The sequence below is a fragment of the Gastrolobium bilobum genome, unplaced genomic scaffold, assembly GCF_033153095.1.
Source record: "Gastrolobium bilobum isolate Gb01-03AN ecotype WA unplaced genomic scaffold, APGP_CSIRO_Gbil_v1 utg33850, whole genome shotgun sequence".
NCBI classification, from domain to species: Eukaryota; Viridiplantae; Streptophyta; class Magnoliopsida; order Fabales; family Fabaceae; genus Gastrolobium; species Gastrolobium bilobum.
Window position 1 is genome coordinate 100244 of NW_026899874.1, and position 21065 is coordinate 121308.

Here is a 21065-nt window from a genome sequence, read left to right on the forward strand (position 1 = left end):
CCTTGGGAAAAGATGTTTGATGACATGGGGGTTTTGTGGCGATTTGGATATGTTATGTGGTTCACTCGGGGAAGGAAATATTGTTGTCAGGCAAACTAAACTCGATGCAAGACTTCATGCCCTGACCCTTGGTAAAAAATTATTACTAGGACAACTCTCCTTTGAAGAGTCAACTTTTACAAAAGATCGCTTGCGTATGTTGCGCTGAGTAGAGTGAAGCAAAAGAACAGAGCAAAAAACCAGATACAGAATCAACAGAAAATAAAGATGAAATCAATAGAAAAAGAGCGCAAGCCAGTAGCAACTGAAAGAAACCTTAGAGAAAAAGTGATAAAAAGATTTTGAAAAAAAGAGTGTTTTGTGTATCACTTTAATCGATTAAACATGTTTGTTAATCGATTACTATCTTAATTCAACATTTAATCGATTAAGCGAGTCTTGTAATCGATTAAATAAGGGAAAAGTGGTTATTTTTTAACTAATAAATGATAAAAGGATAAAAAAAGCCCATTAAATTGTGAGACCCACCAAATTAAAAAAAAAAAAAAGGATGAAGATATGTTTCTCCTACAACAGTAGAAACTCATTATTCTAATTTTTATTACAAATTATATGGATCATGGTATATTTTCAATCTTAATTATTGAGATTATTTATATTTAATGATTATAAAATTTTAATTATATGAATTATTGAATTTTTTTTATAATGTTATGAGAGTATTTAGTCCCTATGTATATTTTAAATTCGTGTCAAATACAAAAAAATAAATGAAATATTTTTTAAAATATTTAAAACTATAAATAGTAATTTTGAAAAAAATTAAAATTTTAAATTAAAAATAAAAAAAATATACATATCATTCTTTAAAAGAAGATACACTTTAGAATTCAACTGACATTAAAATAATAAATTTTAATAGAATATATAAGAGTAAATATTTTAAGTAATTGATTTGACGAAAATTTATTAATATTTAAATAATAACTTTTGTAACATAAACAATGATATTTTCAATGATTTCCCTTTTGAGGAGTAAAATATTTCCTTGCTCAATATTTCCATGATGTATAGGGCAAATGTATATATTTTGATTAAGGTCATATTCTATGATAATGTTTTTAATATATACGTCTTTTTCATCTTGTCAAAAATTGTTTTTACAATATAAACGCTTGTGACCTCCGTCTCTATACCATATCGTAATGATTTCTTTGGCATTTCAATCATTACCACAATTATGTTGTCTATAGTTCAAATGATTCTATGGATTGGATCTTATCTCACTTTATTGTCTATGGCCTCACTGCATGTGTTCGGGTTAGAAGTTTGTTATAAATGTATAACCATGTTATTAAGTATTTTTATTTAAATTCTTTTCTTACTAAGAGGTGGAATAGAATAATTAGGTTGAAGCATAATGTTCATAGGTCTATAATGCATTGCATGTCTCCTAATAGGTCACACATTTCTACCCTTTATTGGAAATCAATGACTATTCATAGCTATTACCTTCATATCAAAGAGGAGTTCGACCCAAAGTTTTATTTTTGTCCTAATTGATCGTAATTTGATATTAGAAATATATTGATTTTCTCTCAATAACTGAACAATTTTGTCTTCGCATTGAGTTCTACTCTCAATTTCAAAACTGATTTTTTTTTTTGTACATAGAATACTACTTTTTTATTGTTCATATGTTATGATTTGAATATACCACACTAATTTGTTATGTATGGATGATGAGATCATATTAGTACAAAGACAAAGTATTTTTTTTTTCTAACAAATGGTTAGAACTTCAACTGAACTGCGTAGTTTTTCTAGTATTTATTAGTATTCTTAAGTTTGCTCATTCTCTTCTTTCTTTTTTCTTTCTATAGTGGAAATAGTCACTCATAATGACACATCACGACCATGTTATTAAAATTTTGGGATAAGAACGAATTTCCTTCCGAGTGGCTGAAAATAATATTCCAAAACTTTGATATGTTCTCCTTTGCTTGTGTGTGTATAACTTTGTTCATAGGGATCAATTTCCTATCACATTGCCTCATAATAATTTTGTAAAGCTTCTCATAATTTTCATTGAACCAAGATATGTTGCAATCGTCATTTGGTTCATAGGATCGCCATCTCACAATCGTACATGAGATTTTCACCTCATATATCTTCTCTTTCCTTTATATGTATAATGATAAAATACTACATAAAAAAAAGATGGCATTATTCTCCTTATCAACTAAGAAGGAATAATACTTTTAAAAGAAATTTGAAGTCAACTTTTCCGTAAAAAAAAAATATTTTTGGTACTGGATAAAAAAAGGGGCAACTCTAAATTTATTTCTTAGCAATAATACCATTCAACTTCACATAATTAGTCACTTCAACGGTCTTCGATCATGATGTGACTATCTAAAATACTAATGAGATGAATATTTGTTGCCCTAACCATTCTTAATAGTTTCGATCTTGATAAAAAAGAGAGGAGAATTTTATTTTATTTTTTACAAAGTTTTCATGTTATTGACTCCTTAAGGAGGTATTTCTTCCTCCATGGTACCTCTTGGTACTAGTTGCATTTCTTTTTTTTAATCTTACACCTCTTAAAAATAATTACTTTCATATATAGAGTGAAGATATTTTAACTATAAAAATTTTTTACTTCTAACTTACTACTCATCACATCACCATTGAATCAAAGAGAGAGAATGTTAAAATATTTTTGAAGAGAGAGAAAATATTAATCTAATAGTGATTAGTTAGGTAATAAGTTGGTAATGAAAAATTTTGATAGTAAAAACATGTCTCCTCTCGTATATATATTTTGACTTATAAGTTAAATACTTGATTTGATGTTTTAAAGTAAAAGTGACGTCATGTTAATTTGTTTATTAGTAACTTCAAGTTGGTATTTAAATAATAGTTAATATTATGAATTTATTTTTACTAATAACTACCTTAAATAAAAAAACATGACATTATTAATTTAATGTTGAATACAAAGAGTGTGTTGATATATTTATAAATAACTTTTAAGTACCTTTTTAATATATCTTTTAACTTATGGAATCTAAATCTAAATATAAATCGTATACAATGTCAAACTAAACTAATATAACGATCATTTAAGGAAAAGTGACATTCATATCACGAGGTTCATATTTTTACTTTGAGATTTGAATTAGCATATAAAAAAGGTTATTTTATTTGACATTAAAAAAGTTAGGTCAACCAATAAAAACTCTTAACTCTACGAGTCACTTTTTAATTTATTCATAAATTAACGAAAGGCTTGATGTTACAACTTATAAGAATGTTAAAATCAAAATTATGGAATAGTACATATCATAAGAAATGTTAATACAAATAAAAATACATGATGTAAAATAAGACGTAGGATATTATAACAATCAACTAATATTACTACGAATTAATTGTACCGTTATATTAATTACGTTGATCCAATAATTATATTTATTTTCATATTTAGTATTAATACTAACCAATTGATAATTAATTGTTACAATATATATTTCCTCCGAATAATTAGCATAGTATTTTAAATCAGTTTAAAGCAAAGTGTGTTGTCCGTGTTTGGACTTTCGGTGTGAAGAGGGAATATGTGGTTTATTGGTTGGAAAGGGCCATCGGGGTTCTCAGCTTCTTCCACTGCCGATCAAGTAACTCAAGGGATTGATGGAACTTCTCTCACCGCCATCGTCACAGGTTTTTTCTTATGTCTTGTTTTTATTTTGTGCTGATGTAGGGTTATTTGTGTTGTTGTTCCGTTAGTTGTTTTTTTTTTAATTCCATACTTTGTATTATTTTAACAATCAAACAAAGTATTGTGCTGTGTTTATCACTTATGTTTTACCAAATCAAACCACCCTTTAGGTTGTTTTTATAGTTTAAGGATGCATCATCTTATTCGATGGTGACATGAGTTTAGATCAGAGCTTTGTACTGCTTGCTAGTCTCAGCACTTGTGATCTTCTATGGAAATGCAATATGACATAATATGGTATACATTATTATTACACTGATTGTTTTTCTTTCATTGATTCTGATGATGAACATTTTTGCGGAATTAAACTAATAAGATCCCTTAACCTGTTATTTAATTTTTAGATTAGGGTATTTAATTTAGTTTAATTTCAGGTGCATCAAGTGGTCTTGGTCTGGAGACTACCCGGGTTCTTGCATTGCGTGGTGTCCATGTTGTTATGGCAGTGAGGAATGTGGACACTGGTATGAATGTCAAAGAAACAATACTTAAGGAAATTCCCACTGCTGAAATTGATGTTATGGAGTTAGATCTTAGCTCTATGGCATCGGTAAGGAAATTTGCAGAAGATTATAAGTCATCTGGTCTTCCTCTCAATATCCTAATGTAAGAACCTTCAACTTTAGATGTTTTAGATATCTTGGGTACTGTTATTATTTAACATTCTAGCTCATTGTTTCTGTTTGTTTATGTTTCTCCAATTGGTTGAATGTGACTGATTGATGTCTTTTGATTAATGCATGCTCATTCATCTCTTTTTGGAAAGATGTTTGTTAATTTTACTACTTTCTTGTTTGATATGGTGCTTGATAAACACTTCCTGTCAAATTTGCTATACGGGTCTCCTGCTTCCCCATTTTCCCCTTCATTTTCTGCACTCTGGTTGGGATACTGCACAAATGACATTGCAAAGAAAGAAACTCCTATCTGTCTATATGTTTAGATTGCTCATTTGAAAGTTTAAACATATGATATTCTTTCTTTCTTTTGAAGTAACAATGCAGGGGTGATGGCAACTCCATTCATGCTTACCCAAGACAACATTGAATTGCAGTTTGCAACCAATCATTTAGGTATCATATCACATGTTTCCCTCACATAACGAGTGAGGTTTATCCAACCTGTTGTTTCTGCAATATATCTTTCTAAATGATATAACCGAAAATTGTTATTTATTCTCTAAGAATATACAAAATAACTTGAAGATTAATACTTAATATTATTTTGTAGGCCATTTTCTCTTGACAAACCTTTTATTAGAAACTATGAAAAAAACTGTACTGGAATGCAACCGGGAAGGAAGGATTGTTATTGTATCATCAGAGGCACACAGATTTGCATACAGTGAAGGGGTTCGTTTTGATAAGATCAATGATGAATCAGGGTAATGGTCTCGTTGGAATGATAAATAGACGATTTTTCCTTTTCTCTGTCATCTGCTAAGCTTATGCTATAAAATTTTATAATAAATGTTTACTTTTCGTGTACAATGTTTTAAGTTCTCAAAATTGTATAATTTCCTCCCCCTCTATCTGATTTTTTTGCAGATACAACAGTTATTTTGCTTATGGACAATCAAAGCTTGCTAATATTTTGCATGCAAATGAGCTTTCTAGGCGCTTGAAGGTATTATACTCGCGAAAAGTCATCTCTAGTTTATGGAATTTGGTATGATTCCACTTTATTTAATGCAATCTTAAGAAATCTCGTGTCTGTAAATAGTCTGCTTTATTAATAATGGATTTTTCCATCCCTCTGAACTTATTGATTGAGTTTGATGTAGAACCCTTGCATATTTCTTTGTTTGACAGGAAGAAGGAGTGGAAATAACTGTGAACGCCCTTCATCCTGGATCAATTATTACAAATATTCTGCGATACCATGGTTATGTTAATGGTTAGCATTCAAAACCATTCAATTATAGTGTCCAAGTGTGTTATTTTGATTAAAGTATCCTTGCTTTTTGAAATAGGTCTGATAGCTGAGGTTAGGCATTATAGTTAAACGATGAAAAAATCCATATCGATATGTTTGTCATGCTATGTATAATCTTGTGAACGGACATAGAAGCTAGAGGGAATTGTACTAGCTGGTATTTCTTATACTTAATTCCTTGCATAATATTTTTGATTTAATAATATTCATGTATATACTACTTGGCTTGTGCAGTCATTGCTAATATGGTGGGCAAGTATTTCCTTAAAAATGTGCAACAGGTATTTTGTCACGTCCTAGAACAGCGTTGAGGGTGGCATAACATGCATGCCTTGTGCTGCTGATATGCTGTTAGTAGTCTGAATGTAAGACCAAAGCTACTAACTGAATTGTTGTGGCATGTTTTCAGGGAGCTGCAACTCAATGTTACGTGGCATTGCATCCACAGGTGAAGGGAATTTCTGGGGAATACTTTATGGATAGCAATAAAGCAAACCCAACCTCTCAAGCTAAAGATTCAGAGCTGGCAAAAAAGCTATGGGAATTCAGCGTAAGCTTGACTAATCAAAAGTAGCTTAGAGGTTTGTTTGACTGGACCCTGAGCTAGAGCAAAAATAATTGTGTTAGAAAAGATGTTTCAGAGAATTAGAAATTTGCAGTTGAAGCTTTTAAGTACAGCTCAGATTATCCATTACTGGTTTTATACGGTCATTGTTGAAAATCAAGCAGTATATAATTATTTTACGTGTAATCACTACATAGTATTTAGCACATGCATACCTGAATTTTCCTAAACAAAACGAAGCATGATAAATTCACATACCCTTTCGCATGTGTATGAATCTGTATCGAGTTAACCTGCATACCTTAGCAAAACGAAGCTCACAAACGTGGGGACATGTAGTCCCTTAGCAATCTGAATTTTCCTAAACAAAAACAAGGGTTGATTTATTTTTTAAAATCTAGTTCATTTAAAATGATTCTACTTGCAGGTGTGTAGTTGTTACTGCAACATTTTAAGGTCAGCCCACTGAAGCTGATAAATTCAGATCCTAGCACAAATTAAGTGCATCAACCCCAACAGATACTTGAAGAAAATCATGGTTAAATAAACTATAATTGAGTTTCTAACCATCTTTACAATAGTCATTAGCTATACTTCTGCTTTTGGCGCCGCCACCATTTTCAATTAGTATGATAAATTACAAAACAGTGACGGCACCAAAGTTGGTAATGTAAATTTCCTAAAAGGTCTAAAAAAAAATGTTTTTCTCAGGACAGAATTAATCTGTCCTCTGTAAAATCGATGATATTGTCCAGACCATATCCACAACAAAATTAAAGTTTGGCTAAGTATCCAAATTTAGCTGAAGGCAAGTTAAATGCCATTTATGCGACCAAGCATAGGGGCACCCGGCTTAACATCCCGGGATGTATTTAGCTTTGTATAATCCCTCAACACCTGGTGCGACAAACAATCAGCCAAATTTGACTTCTGGTCATGAATTTCTCTAGGGCCACCCTGGACAGCCTTCACATCATGGCTTGCACGGGCATCATTATCAGATGACATTACATCCCGGCAAGCATGAGTACCTCGTCTATTTCTCCTAAACTGATCATGCTTTGAACCCTGATAAGCAGTGCTTACATTTGAATAAAAATCATTCTGAGACCTTTGAGTCATACTCACTGCTTCACATGGGAATGATGGTTGCTTTGTTTGATGAAATGGGATTGCATCACCCCCACTGGTGAGCAGTGTAGATGTGCCAGATGCACCATGAGGACTAGCTATTGGAGAGGGAGACATCCTTGCAGTCACATGCAATGATCTAGAAGGAAAATGAGGGCTACAGGAGGGAGAAACGGGACATGGGATGTTCATTGGTGTATGGGCGTCGCTGAAAACAAGGGACCAACAAAAATTAGTACCTTCCCATTGGTATCAAAGTACGTTGAATATATTTTTTATTTTTTATTTTTTTAAAAAGCACCGGTCAATTTTCTATTCGGTCATGACATCAGTGCCTTAATCATCACCTTTCCAAATTACCTAATATTGAAGCTTAACTCGAGAGCTATTTATCTAAGATGAGCACTAAGATTATGCCGGATCCTAGCTTTTACATATTATGTACAAGTGGGCACTACAAATATTAATATGCACAACCAGACGGTCGTATTTCTTTATCATGCATGTGATCTTTTTCATGCTTGTGTGTGCGTTTGTGTGGGGGGGGGGGGAGAGAGAGAGAGAGAGAGACCTCGATCCAGAACCAGTTCTCAAGCTTCTAGGCGGATAGATACCAGCCACTTCTGAGTCTAAGCATAAATTATGTTTTGCAGGTCCAATGGCCTAAAAGAACATTCAAAGGGTTAAAAAATGAACTCATGCAGTCAGTGAAAATCCAAGTACGGAAGAAAACAGACAAACAAAACATGCATCCATATCTTTACCATGAATCAACAGATCTTACCCGTTCCTTGTCCCAATACCAAACATATTATATTTTATTTATTTCAGCATGTACCCCGCAATTCATAACAAATCTATCTACTTTGCAGGGCTTCTTGTTATTTTAACAACGTAGATATGCACAACCTCAGAAAAATAATGAGCTGTAAAAATGATGTAGTATGAACGAAGGCATTGAATATACAAGTGGTCAACACACGTCAATTGCTTGTACCAGAGATCTCAGTGCATTTATAACAGCAGGTGGTGCTTCCAAAGGATCTGCAGTCAGAATGGGTCTTTCCAGCGAAACATTTTTAACAAACGGATGCTGTAGAAGTTGAGCCGCTGAGGGGCGATTTAGTGGATTCCTTTGCAAACAATGTCTGACAAAATCTTTTCCATCTTCTGATAGATGATCTGGAATTGTAGGAAGTTCCATGGTATTCCCAATCTTAAACATAGCAGCAACCTTGAAGCATGTAGTGTACAACAGAAAAAACAAATTTAGCAAGACAAGTATGTGCTCCAACTAAGAGAGTCCTATGTGCCAGAAAATAAATTTCAAATGTACATATAACAGTATTCAAAATACTCTCAAGTCTGTCTTCAAAATTCACTTACCCCTTCGTACTGGCTCCAAGGAGGCTTTGTGGTTGCCATCTCCAAAACAGTGCAACCCAGACTCCATATATCAACAGCTAGATTACAACCATTTGGATTTTTTAAAACCTATGTCATTGAGGCAGTGACACAAATAAGAATACTATGAGCAAAGTATCAGTGACAAAAGTTCTAAGTAGACGTAGGAATCATCCTGACCTCAGGTGCCATCCAGTAAGGACTTCCTTTGAAAGAAAATGGACAAGGTGTCCCGCTAATCTGTGAATTATTCCAGATACGCAAAATATTAGAAGTCACAGCCTAATGGTTGAAGCACAGAGATATATTCAACTCAAGTCAGATTATACAATGCCATATAGGTTGCACAGTATACACATGAAAACATCTTATAAATGTTCTTACATGCTTTGCCATCCCAAAATCTGCCAATTTTATCCACCCATTAGGGTCCACCAATATGTTTGCTCCTTTAATGTCCCTGATCAGAATCCAGTAATCAGACCAGGACAAATTGTTTTGTTTCACAAATCACAACATAATTAGAAGTAAAGTTGCTAACTGAACATGTGTTATAAGTAAACTGTCATATGATCATCTACCAAACTCACCTGTGAACTGTGTTCTTAGCATGCAAATATGCAAGTCCTGACAGAATTTGCCGAGTATAATTACGAATGGCAATTTCACCTAACTGGCCATACTCCTGAACCAGTTTATAGATAGACCCACCAGAGACATACTCCAAGTATATATAAAGTTTGTCATCTATCTGTCAGGTATAAAGAATTCATAAAGCGGTTAACACAATCTGAATTTGGCAATAGATACTGCAGATTCTGAAGTATCAATTGTGAACAGTTTGACAGAATCTGTATATAGTATATTATATACTGCAATTGAAGTTGCGTATTTATTAAAGAATCTGTTTATTATATACTGCAGTTGCAGTTATAAAGAAATCTAATGGTGGGTTTCTCAAAATATAAAAAGCAATTACAGTAGCTGATTTGTGAAAAGTAACATTTTTGGAAGTCTTTATTGTAAATAAGAAAATTCAAAAGTGAAATCATTTACTGAATGAAGAACATAATTCAATAAATACCATCTCAGATCCATAATACCGGACAATATTTGGATGCCGTAACTGACTTAGGAGTGCAATTTCCTGCAAATGAAATCACATATATGAGAATATTCATCATGAATTAGTTTTGATTCGTTATACATATATAGTAATTGATATACAAAATTATCCTTAGTTCTCTAGTATTTTTTATCCGTAGTTCTTTTTTGTTTAAAGAAAAAGCAAGGGAAACTGGAAACAGTAAAAGGTTTTTTTTTCTTACTCTCTAAACAATACATATAATTTGGACTTCCCAAAGGAAAAATGAGTGTGATATACGTAAAATGGAATGGATTAAGTAAGTTTGACCTAATCTACACAAGCAAGCTTACTTGGCCAAGTTGCCGCGCACATTCCTTTGATTTAGCATCATCTGAAACAAGGGTTACCTCCTTCATGGCACACATTTCACCACTTTCTCTATAGATAAGAAATTGAACTAAGTTAAAGCTTAAAAAGTTGAAAGAACTTAATGAAGAAAAAATCATACATATAACCAAGACCACAACACATGAAAAACAATAAATATCAATTTTGAATCAGGGCCAGTGTTGACATGAACAGATGAAGGTTAACTAAAATGCAGACATGCATATTCAAAAACAATCTGCTTGGTTAAGAATTCCAAAATCATGCATACAGAATTCCTAATATTAATAATATAGCGATCATAGGTCCAACAGCAGAATATATATAATATTTTCCTGGCAGCCACTTGACACAGACCTGTTAAAACCAAGATATACATGTCCAAACGTTCCCCTTCCAAGCAGCTGCCCCTTTGTCCAGCGTGAACCTGGGCTTGTTGGATTTTCTGCACTGCCAGGACTGTGAGGGGCTGATGGAGTTGCAGAATATGTTGGAGAAAATGGACAACAATTATTGACTGTTATTGGAGGAAGGGGTAACCTATGAGTTTGTTGTTTCACATTGTCAGGACGTCTTGTAGGCAATTCTGCAGCTGCAACTCCAGCTCGTGGATGTAGAGGGGAAACATCACCGCTATGTATCCTGGAACTGGGGCCAGGGCTTGTCATTCTGGGACTGGGTATTGGGGAACATTCAGCGCTGCACCTTTTATGCTGCTGAAATGTCTGTCCTGACAGATCCCCACCAACTGAATTTTGACCAGAATTATGGCCTGAACTGGGACTATAGTAGTGCCCAGAAGCTATATCTGGATAAGGCTTTGCTGTCCAGAATCCGGTGTTCAACACTTGCTCAGGACCACATGCTCTCATTCGATTGCTAGAAGGACTTGACTTTGAACTATCTGGAGCACTACATAAACCACCTGGTCGAGCTATTTGCAGATGCAAAGGAGCTGGTTTTGAGGATGCTCTTGAGTTTCTCTGAATAGTACTAGGTGATCGATCCTTGTGCACAACACTATACGAGCATAGAAACAAATTTAGTAATAGAATGAACAGAAAATAAGGTAATTGCATGGAGAGAATTAAAAAAACTGCATCTAGAAGGAAACCAACTCACCTGGAAGAATTGTTAATGGTGGCTATGTTTCCATTTTCAAAGTCAGATGCCAGAGTACTAACAAGATGCAAATCAGACAAGTTATCACTATCAATTGAGCTGCCACTATAAACAGATGCAGCGGCGGTATCTCCCTCTTCATCTTTGGGTTCTCCCCTGTTAGATATATAAACAGGTTTTGGTAGGGGAAAATTAGATGGCTTAGAGCCTCTGGCTTTTTCCAGTTTTGATGCTAAACTAAATTCCGAATTTGTATCACTGACAGTAGGAAGGTGAAAGCATGGCAATGGGAGTGCCCGAGGATGAGGCCTTTCTGCAAAATTTTGACAGCAAGACACATGTGTATTGGGTGATGGTGATCTTGAAGGTATGATGGATCTAGATCCCTTTTCTGAGATAGTGTCCCTTCGATGTCTCCTAGATCCTCCTGGTTTATCATTGCACTTGTCTTCAGAAGCATTCTTTGATTTCTGCAGTAGTGTATCAAGAATACTTTCCCTATTTGGCTTCCTCTTCACTTCTTTGATTTCTCCTAGTTTATCATTGAACTTCTCTTCAGAAGCATTCTTTTCAGAAGCATTCTTTGATTTCTGCAGTATTGTATCAAGAATACTTTCCCTGTTTGCCTTCTTCTTCACCTCTTTGATTTCTTCTGGTTTATCATTGTACTTCTCTTCAGAAGCATTCTTTTTGGAGGAAGATTTTCCCCACCATGACGGCATGTCTTGAGAAAAGCTTACCAAAAACACACAAGGAGAGAGAGAAAGACAGAGAGAGCAGGAAATAATAGCAAATTATGGGTGTAAATTCAAATTTTGCATTACGGCAATACATATGACACGAAAGTTTGTAAAATAGTGAATTCAGTTGATGGCATCATCTAATTTCCACTGAAGAGGCACTACTCTGATCTTATAAATTACAGATGAGGCGTGTGTCACACCATAATGACCTGAAGAGAAAATTCCAATGTTAGTTAGTTCGCTCCAAAAATAACATTTAATAAACAAATTATACACACAAAAAGTACAAGGCTGTGAAACAGTAGATGAGATCAGATAATGGATCATCTATGTTCACAGAACTCTTTAATATTGCTTGAAAGTTCAGATTTTTTTATCTATCTTGTAGTCTATGGCAATTATTGGATCCTATTAGCATTTACTAGCTTCCATTAATAAAAGATTGGATCGGTATCAATTAGCATTTGTTAGTTTCTATTAATAAAATACTGGTATCAATAGATTGATATTAATTAGTCCAAATTAGTATCGAGTACCTTTTTAGTATTTCAAATCCTTGTATTCAGCTGTTATAAGTCACAATGGCTGTAAGGAATAAGCAAGCAATGATGCTCTTCCAACCATTCTCTCTCTCTCTCTCTCTCTCCCATATTCTTTGTCTTTTCTCTCTGAAATTCTGTCATTCTACAATTACCTCTTAAGAAGAGGTGCTTTCATCAACTCTTGCCTGTAATCCTCCACCACGTTAGCACCTTTTCTCAAGAGTACAAGGTTCAATTGCAAACAGTACAACAGCCTCTGTCGTTGAACAATTTTGCTAGGATTTCCCAGACTTTCAAGCCAACCAACTTAAAGCAAAAAGTCTCATGGTGTTACTGGACAATCTTGATCAACACCTCTTTGCCACCCTTCGACAGCAGCCACCAACATTACCACCACACGAAACGATCCATCATCGGGCATTCTTGGTAGCTGTCATGCATTCTTGGTAGTGTTCCACACAAGTCCACGACTTCAAAAAACACGCCAATGCATGGATGTAAACTTTGCCTCGATTATATGGCTTTTCAACATGCAGCACTATTTTTAGTATCATAACAAGCACCCGGAGAATTGAATGTTTTCGATCTCAGTGCATCTCGATGCACCTGTGGCCACATGGTGCCAAGGTCTAGCGATCGATAGCCTCCAACACAATTGGGACGCATTTGTATGATGCACGGCTTGATCCAATCAAACATCTGACGAACGAGGAAATGCAAGCGCGACACGACACAGGACTATGCTTCAACTACAACAAAAAGTTCGTTGCATGATGCAAAAGCTTCCCTTTTATGCTCGGAAGGTCTTTGTAGTACGGAGGACGACTCGCTAAAGTCCAAGCCTATCGAATTGGAATTACTTCACCTAACCCATTCACTAGCCACTTGCTCTACTGTCATGACGGGTTATCATGCGAGGTACTCAATAAGTCTTGCGGGTGTTAATTCAATTGTAGGCCCTTGCACCCAAGGACTCTAGCATGGGAATATGAGAAAGCATTGAATATTACTCAACTTGAGGACAAGTCGCATCTAGATAGGGGAAAGGGTGTTATGCACCAAGCTCTTTGCATGGTAGCAATTAGGATTAACTAGCTTCCATTAATAAAAGATTGGATTGGTATCAATTGGTATTAATTAGCATTTGTTAGCTTCTATTAATAAATTATTGGTATCAATTAGAACATATTAGTATCAATTACCATTTTAGTATTTGAAATCCTTATAATCTGCATCTATATAACTCACAATGGTTTTATGTAATAGGCAAGAAATTAAGCAATTACCTTTGTCCCATCATTGTCTCTCTCTCTCTCTCTTCTTCTGTATCTTTTCTCTTTGGAATTCTGCCATTCTACAATTACCCCTTAACACATATGCTTTCAGATCCTAAACATAAATCCAAGGAAGCAGAAAAAATCTTTGGTTAATAATTAATTAGAAGGCATGCTGATAAAATCATAGCTCTAGAAAGTTAAAGACAAGTTAAACATGTCATTGACTAAGTTTTATTGATTTAGACATTTAGTCACAAACAGTTAATAGTAAAGTGACCCATAAAAGCCGGGAAACCATGGATCTTACTTGTTCTATGACACAGTTACTCATTTTATATTTTGAACATTAAAAGAGTGAACCACTAGCAAAGAAGTGATGAAGATGATTTCGGAACAAGTTGATCATTATCTGACTTTTACCTTTACAAAAAGTAATTTTTTATTATGTATACATAATGTACAGTATATAATATCAGGTAAGTAGGAATTCAGAAGGTACTTTACATAACTTGCCATTTTACAAATTTGAGAATGAATTTTACCCATGGCATTATGTTTTCTGTCAATAACATTCAGAAGCAAGAAAATCAAAATGCAATTAAAAAATTTCCAAAACTCTTCCTGCCTCTTTCTTAATGTACTTTAACTAGAAAATTAAACTAATGAAAAATCATCTCTTTCTTTCTTGAGAACAAACTTGCCAGTATGGGAAAAAAATAAATTCCTCCGAGTTCTTTCCCTCCATTTTCTCTCTGTCATTTTTGTTTTTAGGCCAGATAGTATAATCTAGCTCTGAACTCGGACAACTACGACACAACATCACATAAAAACATAAAATCAGCAGATGAAGCATGAGGAATCAATAGCAGAGGCGCTAAATTCAGATCTAATTGTTTAACCAACTATCAAGAACTAAAATGATCACATGAACAACGAAATTTATGAAGTAATTGAGTCAAAATCACAAACACCAGGAAAACAACCAGCAACTATATAACACAAACAGCAACTGAAAATGCAGAAAAACACAAGCTGCGATTCCTATATACAAATCAGCAACCGGAACTAAACAAGTTCGAATTCCGAAATGAAGCATGCAAATGATCCTTGACAATGACAGGTTTTCAAATATAGAGTGTTCAAATCATACAAGAAAACAAACCAGAAAAAAAAAAAAAAAAAAAAAAAAGCGCGCACAACACACACACAGCGCAACCCCTACATTACTCACTGGTGTGTTCCTTCAGGTTCAAAACGTTTGTTGTTCGAACACAGCAAGCACAGCAATGAGAAACTGAAAAGCGAGAGGGAGTGAAGAGATTGAAGAAGCTGAAGAAGTAAAAAGGCCCACAACAGCATCCTTCAGTTCAGTTTAGTGTCTTTCCGAGCGTTAAGTGTAGTGAGATAATAATTGTTCATTAAAAAATAAAAACTAAAATAACTCGGTGCGTCGCATGACACAGTTGCAAAGACGTTGTAGTTGGGATCTGACCGTAACTTAGCTATATTGAAAGATGTGATATGGACCATACAGTGATGATTGTGTGGGAGCATGGTATTCCTGTGGATCCTCTAACATAGAATTTTTTCTAATCTTTAGTTTTGTAACGGCACTTATTTAATAATCAACATATTCTATTATTTTCATGATGAATTATAAAACTAGAAGATTTTTTTTTTCTTTCCATTCTAGATGTTTCTTGTTGGTGTAACTGACTGCTATTACTGCCCATTTAAACTTCAACTTCATGCAAGTGTGTTGTAGCCTACAATTTAAATTGAGGACGTTTATCGAAGAAAAAATAAAATAAAAAATGAGGACGGTTTTTTAGAGACAGCTCAGTTTTGTGAAAACGCAATTTTTTGTCATGGCCATTGTATCAGCAAGAGGAGAGCGTTTTTACTGCCACCGTTGGTGAGATGGTATAACTATGTATTTAGAACCAGTATTAATAAAATCGGATCGATTCGGTTGGATTGATCTTAAAATTGATAAATTGGTCATATAATCAGTCCAGTTGAAGCAACGAACCGGCTATACATCAGAATTGATGTGATCCGGTTTGACCCGGCCGATTTTCATGAAAATCGTGACTCGGTCAGGTCCCAAGAAAAAAATTCCAAATTCTTTTTTTTTTCAAAAAAAAAATTATAATTGACATATTTGAATTTTTTTTTACTTATTGACTTACGTAAGTTATTTACCTACAACATTAATATTATCTCAATTATGCATTATGCAGAAAATTTTGATTTGATTTATAGTTAGAGATATCGTTTTCTGAACCTAAAGCCTCGTAGCACGATCAATATATTTTTGTTTGATTTTTTATTGGATAATAATATGTGATTTATTATTTTTTATATTAAAATATTTGAAATTTTTATAATTTTTTTTAGAAATTTGAGTATGTTTATAATTTTTTAATATAAATTATAAAATTGCATATAATTATCGGGTCATGCGGTTGAACCAGTAACCCAGTACCTCGACCAGATCAATGACCAAACCGATTTTAATAACATTGTTTAGAAGAGTATATAATTATAATATTAAAAAAAAAATTCACATCAGTCGATAAATTTTTGAAGAAAAAAATAATTTTAATATTATAACTATATACTACTTAAAGTAATAATTATAATAATAGCATTGCACCTACTTGCACTAAAAATATTTCCCACCGAGAGAGTATACGTAGCATGATGACTTGGCTTCGGCTTATCAGTACTAGTTTGTTTATGATTTCAAGCTCTACGTCGTTAGCACCTAAATATAAAGGTTTCATTCATCGCAAGACTTAATCTTACATCTTATTGCATGAATTAAGATAACCATGCACCAACGACCTACCAAAAAAATAAAATAAAATAACCAAGCACCACTTACATTGTGTTCTTCAAGACACCCATTTTATTCTTAAGAGCATATTTATGTACTCGTATATGGTCATAATAGATTTATTTTGTAAAAAATGTGGGTTATATAAATCTAATTTACTAATTGTAAAACATTTAATTACTCAAATGTTTTAAGAATAATCTTAGGTTATTGAGTTTTCTCATCGTCGTAAAGTTTCATTTTCCATCCGAAATTAATCTCCTTTTTAAATGTGAAAGAAATCATATTTACAAAAATTTATGATCAATTCATTTAATTTTTTACTTTTTTAAGATAAATTTACATACTTAAAGTATGTGTTTATATATGTAAACTAAGTGTCAGATGTAGAAATATCCTTATCCTATCAATGTGAAAATCTCGGTTCAAACCCTTGATATATATTGGGTGAATATATCTTGTTCCTACATAATTTTCATGTATCATAATATGAATATATCTTCCTTTTTTAAGTAACAAATCCTCGCATTTATGATTAAAACAATTATCCAAATATTCATTCACTTTTTGGTTTATTTTTTAAATATGCTGTTAAATTTTTCCAGGGTTTGAAGTCAAATGTTGCAAAGTTCATTTTTAATTGAAAATGTTATAAAAAAAAGCTCGATACAATAGCTCCAATTAGTGTAGTAATTAATTAGATCATTGTCTAAAGAAAGATCTCTATAATGTAATAGAGCATGTCATTTATAAGCCAGTGATCTAGGCCAATTCAACCGATTTTTGTAAATATATATAGGAATCTTTCTCATTATCGCAATGGATTAATTAAAAAAGACTTTGTATTGAATAAAGTATATGTTCTGGCTTTCTTGTATTAAAATTTTGACTTGTAAATACTAAAGTAGTCTACATGTTTTTTTTTTTTTAAAGATTACACTACAAGAAAAACGGAATATGATGGCACTGTTATTACGTCGGTTAGAAAAGAGCCCCCGTCAACGCTTAATTTTCTCCTTAACTAACTATCTTATGAGCTTTTCACACTGTTGGAGTTTATATATATATAAATTGTGTAGACACTCTATTGGTTATGAATAAGAAGTTTGGTAATGAAATGGTGTGTCTTTTCGTCGACAAACAGATGTATCTTTTCATCCTAAAGGATGTGTTGTTTCATCTGAACGGATGTGTTGTTTCATCCGAACATATGTGTTGTTTCATCCTAATGGATGTGTTGTTTCATCCTAACGGACATGTTGTTTCATCCTTGAATGGGTGCCTTTTCGTGTTGAACGAATGTGTCTTTTCGTGTCCAACGGATGTGTTGTTTCGTCGTCGAATAGGTGCCTTTTGAAACGTGACCGGTCAGTGTCTATAAATAGACACTGACACCTTCATAAAATGGATCCAATTTTCTGCACTGAAACTCTGCCGGAATTTTTCTCCTTCCGGTTTTGCATATTCCTTTTCATACTCCGGTGTGATTTCCTCTGGCATTTTGTTGTGTTCGTTTGGGCTGTTGATTGGTAGTGCCACCATTCTTCAGACGAAATCCGTTCTATCCTGGGAGACAAGTGTCCATCAACCTTTGGCATCAGTGAGGGGGCAAATTGTCTTAAGGAGACACGTTCTGTGGGCTCGGATTTAATTCCTCTACTGCATACATTAATCTGTTCTGATTCTTTATACTCACTACAAGTAAGTCTGTTTTTAATATTTTTATAATTGCACAGTGACAATTCTGATCATCTACTCCCTTCTGGTTTATTCATGGGTTCAAACCTCTTAGTGATTTAATATCACTCACTATCTTCAATAACAATCTTAAGACAATTTGGTGTTTTGAACCTGTTATCAGTATATTTTATATTTCTACTTTAATATACTATTTGTAATTACTGTGTAATTAAAAGATTAATCTGTGTGATTAATCATGATTTCTGTTGTTATGAAATCTTTAATTTTTTGAAAGAAGGATCTCACGAATTACTTTTTTCAGTAACCCCTGATACATTTGTCATTGCATTTGTCATACGGAAAAAATGTCAAACCTCGGTGTGCATAGAAAGTTTATATGCAGATATTCAAAAAAAAAAAAAAAAAAAAAAAGAAAGTTTATATGCAACCTGTATCATGAATTACTCTTTGTTTTTCATTTTAAAAAAAAAAAATGGTTAGCATTTTTGTATCGATTTTTCGTGTCCATATATTGCTTTTGAAAAGCATTTTCAACACTGTACGTACTCTCGACTTTTTGTACAAAGATGATGATTATAATATTGGTTTTTCATATTGATTTTGAAAAATAATTTCTTGAGGGTCGTGCCTTCAAATTGGTTTTGATATATTTCATTCTGTTTTGGTAATCATGCCTTGGTTGATATTGCTTTTCAATATAAATGTTGTGGTCATATACGATGTACCATTTCTATTATTTTTTTAATATCATTCCGCATTGTGTGCTTATCGTTTTTCATGATTCTATAGCATGAGTTATTTGGATGCACTGTTACGGTTTATATATTGGTTTGAAAGTGCATTTTTTGAAGCCATTTGTCTGGCATTCTCAATAGTCGTGTTTGTTCAATTACTTTGTTAGAATTTGACGTTTGCACTGTCAATTCTTTGAAAAAAAAAATTTGCATTGTTTACATTCGACCAAGTAACCGACTTGAATCAAACAGTTCATGTGATTATACCTGGAGCGTAGTTTTCATGTTGTCATAATCGCATCCTATCACATGCAGTGAATAAATTTTTTCACTTATATATTGAGTTTCTTAAATTATGGATGGCTATTGCCATGAGTGGACTGATAAGGGTTGCTTCATTCTTGAATAAGATTCGAACATAGTTCATGCATGGGCTCTACAACCCGAACATGTGGTCTGATGAATAGAATGAGATTTTATGCAATGTCATATGATGAGTTTTATTTAATATTATATGTGAATATGGTTACTTCACATCTCGATTTTTGTGTGATGAACACAAACCATATGTTATTTTGCATCGCAATAAATACTAGGATTGAACGTTTGCTTCCTTTGTGGATGGATGATTATAGTATGATGCATTGATCATGTTCTTGATATTGGCCATGGTTATGGAACTGTTCCTCATGGTATTTAAATTTGTCTTTTTATCATACGTTTAAATGCCTCACATGATTAATATTTTAAATTCTTTTGAATATGGAAATACAACTCGTGACATTGTGTCTGAATGCATTTTTAGTTTTTAATGGCATTTGAACCAATTAATGTCTTGTAGTTACAAATTAACTATTGTAACTGTGACTGAGATATTTCCTTTATGAACCGATGCAATGGTGCATCATGATTTGTATTCAAAACTTCCATTTTTATTACCCGTTAATGTGAAGGCAGCCTCGAATGCATTTATTATCATAATTGCGGTGGAATTTGATGTTATTTGATGGTATATATTGTGCTTAGTGAATTTGATCGCATCGGAGGCCATTAACTTACGGTTTATGTATATGAATACTTTATGACTAATTGCATTTATTGAGGTGTGGATTAAATGTAAAAATTAATTGTGTATTGCATGGAATTATATGCAATATGTGGTAACAATGGATATGAGAGTTTTATATCTAGTGAAATATTTGATACTATGTGAACTCAAAAGAGCTATCTTAGTGATGGCATGATCAAGGTCAATGGATAACTTTGAATATTGTAAATGACATGATAATTGTATATTATCTTATGGTTAAATTGGATTTATTATTTGATATATGCTAATGTTCAGTAAGAAAGTTAAAGGCATTAAGGAGCGATCGAGGGGAAGATTATAATGACCCTTCGAGGAGTTCAGTTTGGAGTGTGATATCATATAACAAATGATTGCTCCTTATGCTTCAAAATCCAATGGGATTGCTGAGAAAAAGACCCAGACATTAAATGATATGATCTTGTTGATGTCTGGTTTGTGGGGAAGAGTCATTTAATGACAAATTATATATAATCAGTAAAGTATCCCACAAGAAAATTAAGAACACCTCCTATGAAATATATGGAAAGGTAGGGAGCCTACCTTGAATTATCTTGAAGTGTGGGGGTGTTTGACAAAGAGCATACCATACGACATATGGAAAGGAAAGTTGCCATCCCTGAAACATTTTAGAGTGTGGGGGTGCTTGGCTAATGTTGCGGTTCCTAAACCCAAAAGGTTGAAAATCGGACCTAAAATCAGAGAATGACACTATTGATAA

At 33.4% G+C, this 21065-nt stretch overlaps 2 protein-coding genes across 3 annotated transcripts; one reads left to right on the forward strand and one right to left on the reverse strand.

The window, feature by feature from the left end:
• Window positions 1-3590: 3590 nt before the first annotated feature.
• LOC133294057 (short-chain dehydrogenase TIC 32, chloroplastic) lies at window positions 3591-6812 on the forward strand. 2 transcript variants are annotated; one of them, XM_061492707.1, is made up of 8 exons: window positions 3591-3729; window positions 4162-4393; window positions 4781-4860; window positions 5048-5171; window positions 5335-5413; window positions 5599-5683; window positions 5957-6003; window positions 6132-6812. In XM_061492707.1, the coding sequence occupies exons 1-8, from the start codon at window positions 3624-3626 to the stop codon at window positions 6294-6296; spliced, it is 918 nt and encodes a 305-aa protein (XP_061348691.1). In that variant the 5' UTR covers window positions 3591-3623; the 3' UTR covers window positions 6297-6812. The 2 variants fall into 2 exon arrangements, with proteins under 2 accessions (XP_061348691.1, XP_061348690.1); XM_061492706.1 differs by having other exon boundaries at window positions 5018-5171; window positions 6132-6807.
• A 142-nt stretch (window positions 6813-6954) lies between these two features.
• On the reverse strand, window positions 6955-12140 carry LOC133294052 (mitogen-activated protein kinase kinase kinase YODA). Its single transcript, XM_061492700.1, has 12 exons — window positions 12112-12140; window positions 11419-11943; window positions 10654-11316; window positions 10260-10347; window positions 9907-9969; window positions 9413-9573; window positions 9207-9282; window positions 9003-9062; window positions 8805-8912; window positions 8416-8652; window positions 7990-8081; window positions 6955-7626 (listed from the first exon to the last, which is right to left on the reverse strand). Exons 1-12 carry the CDS (start codon window positions 12138-12140, stop codon window positions 7101-7103), a joined length of 2628 nt encoding a protein of 875 aa, XP_061348684.1. The 3' UTR covers window positions 6955-7100.
• Between the last annotated feature and the right edge of the window lie 8925 nt (window positions 12141-21065).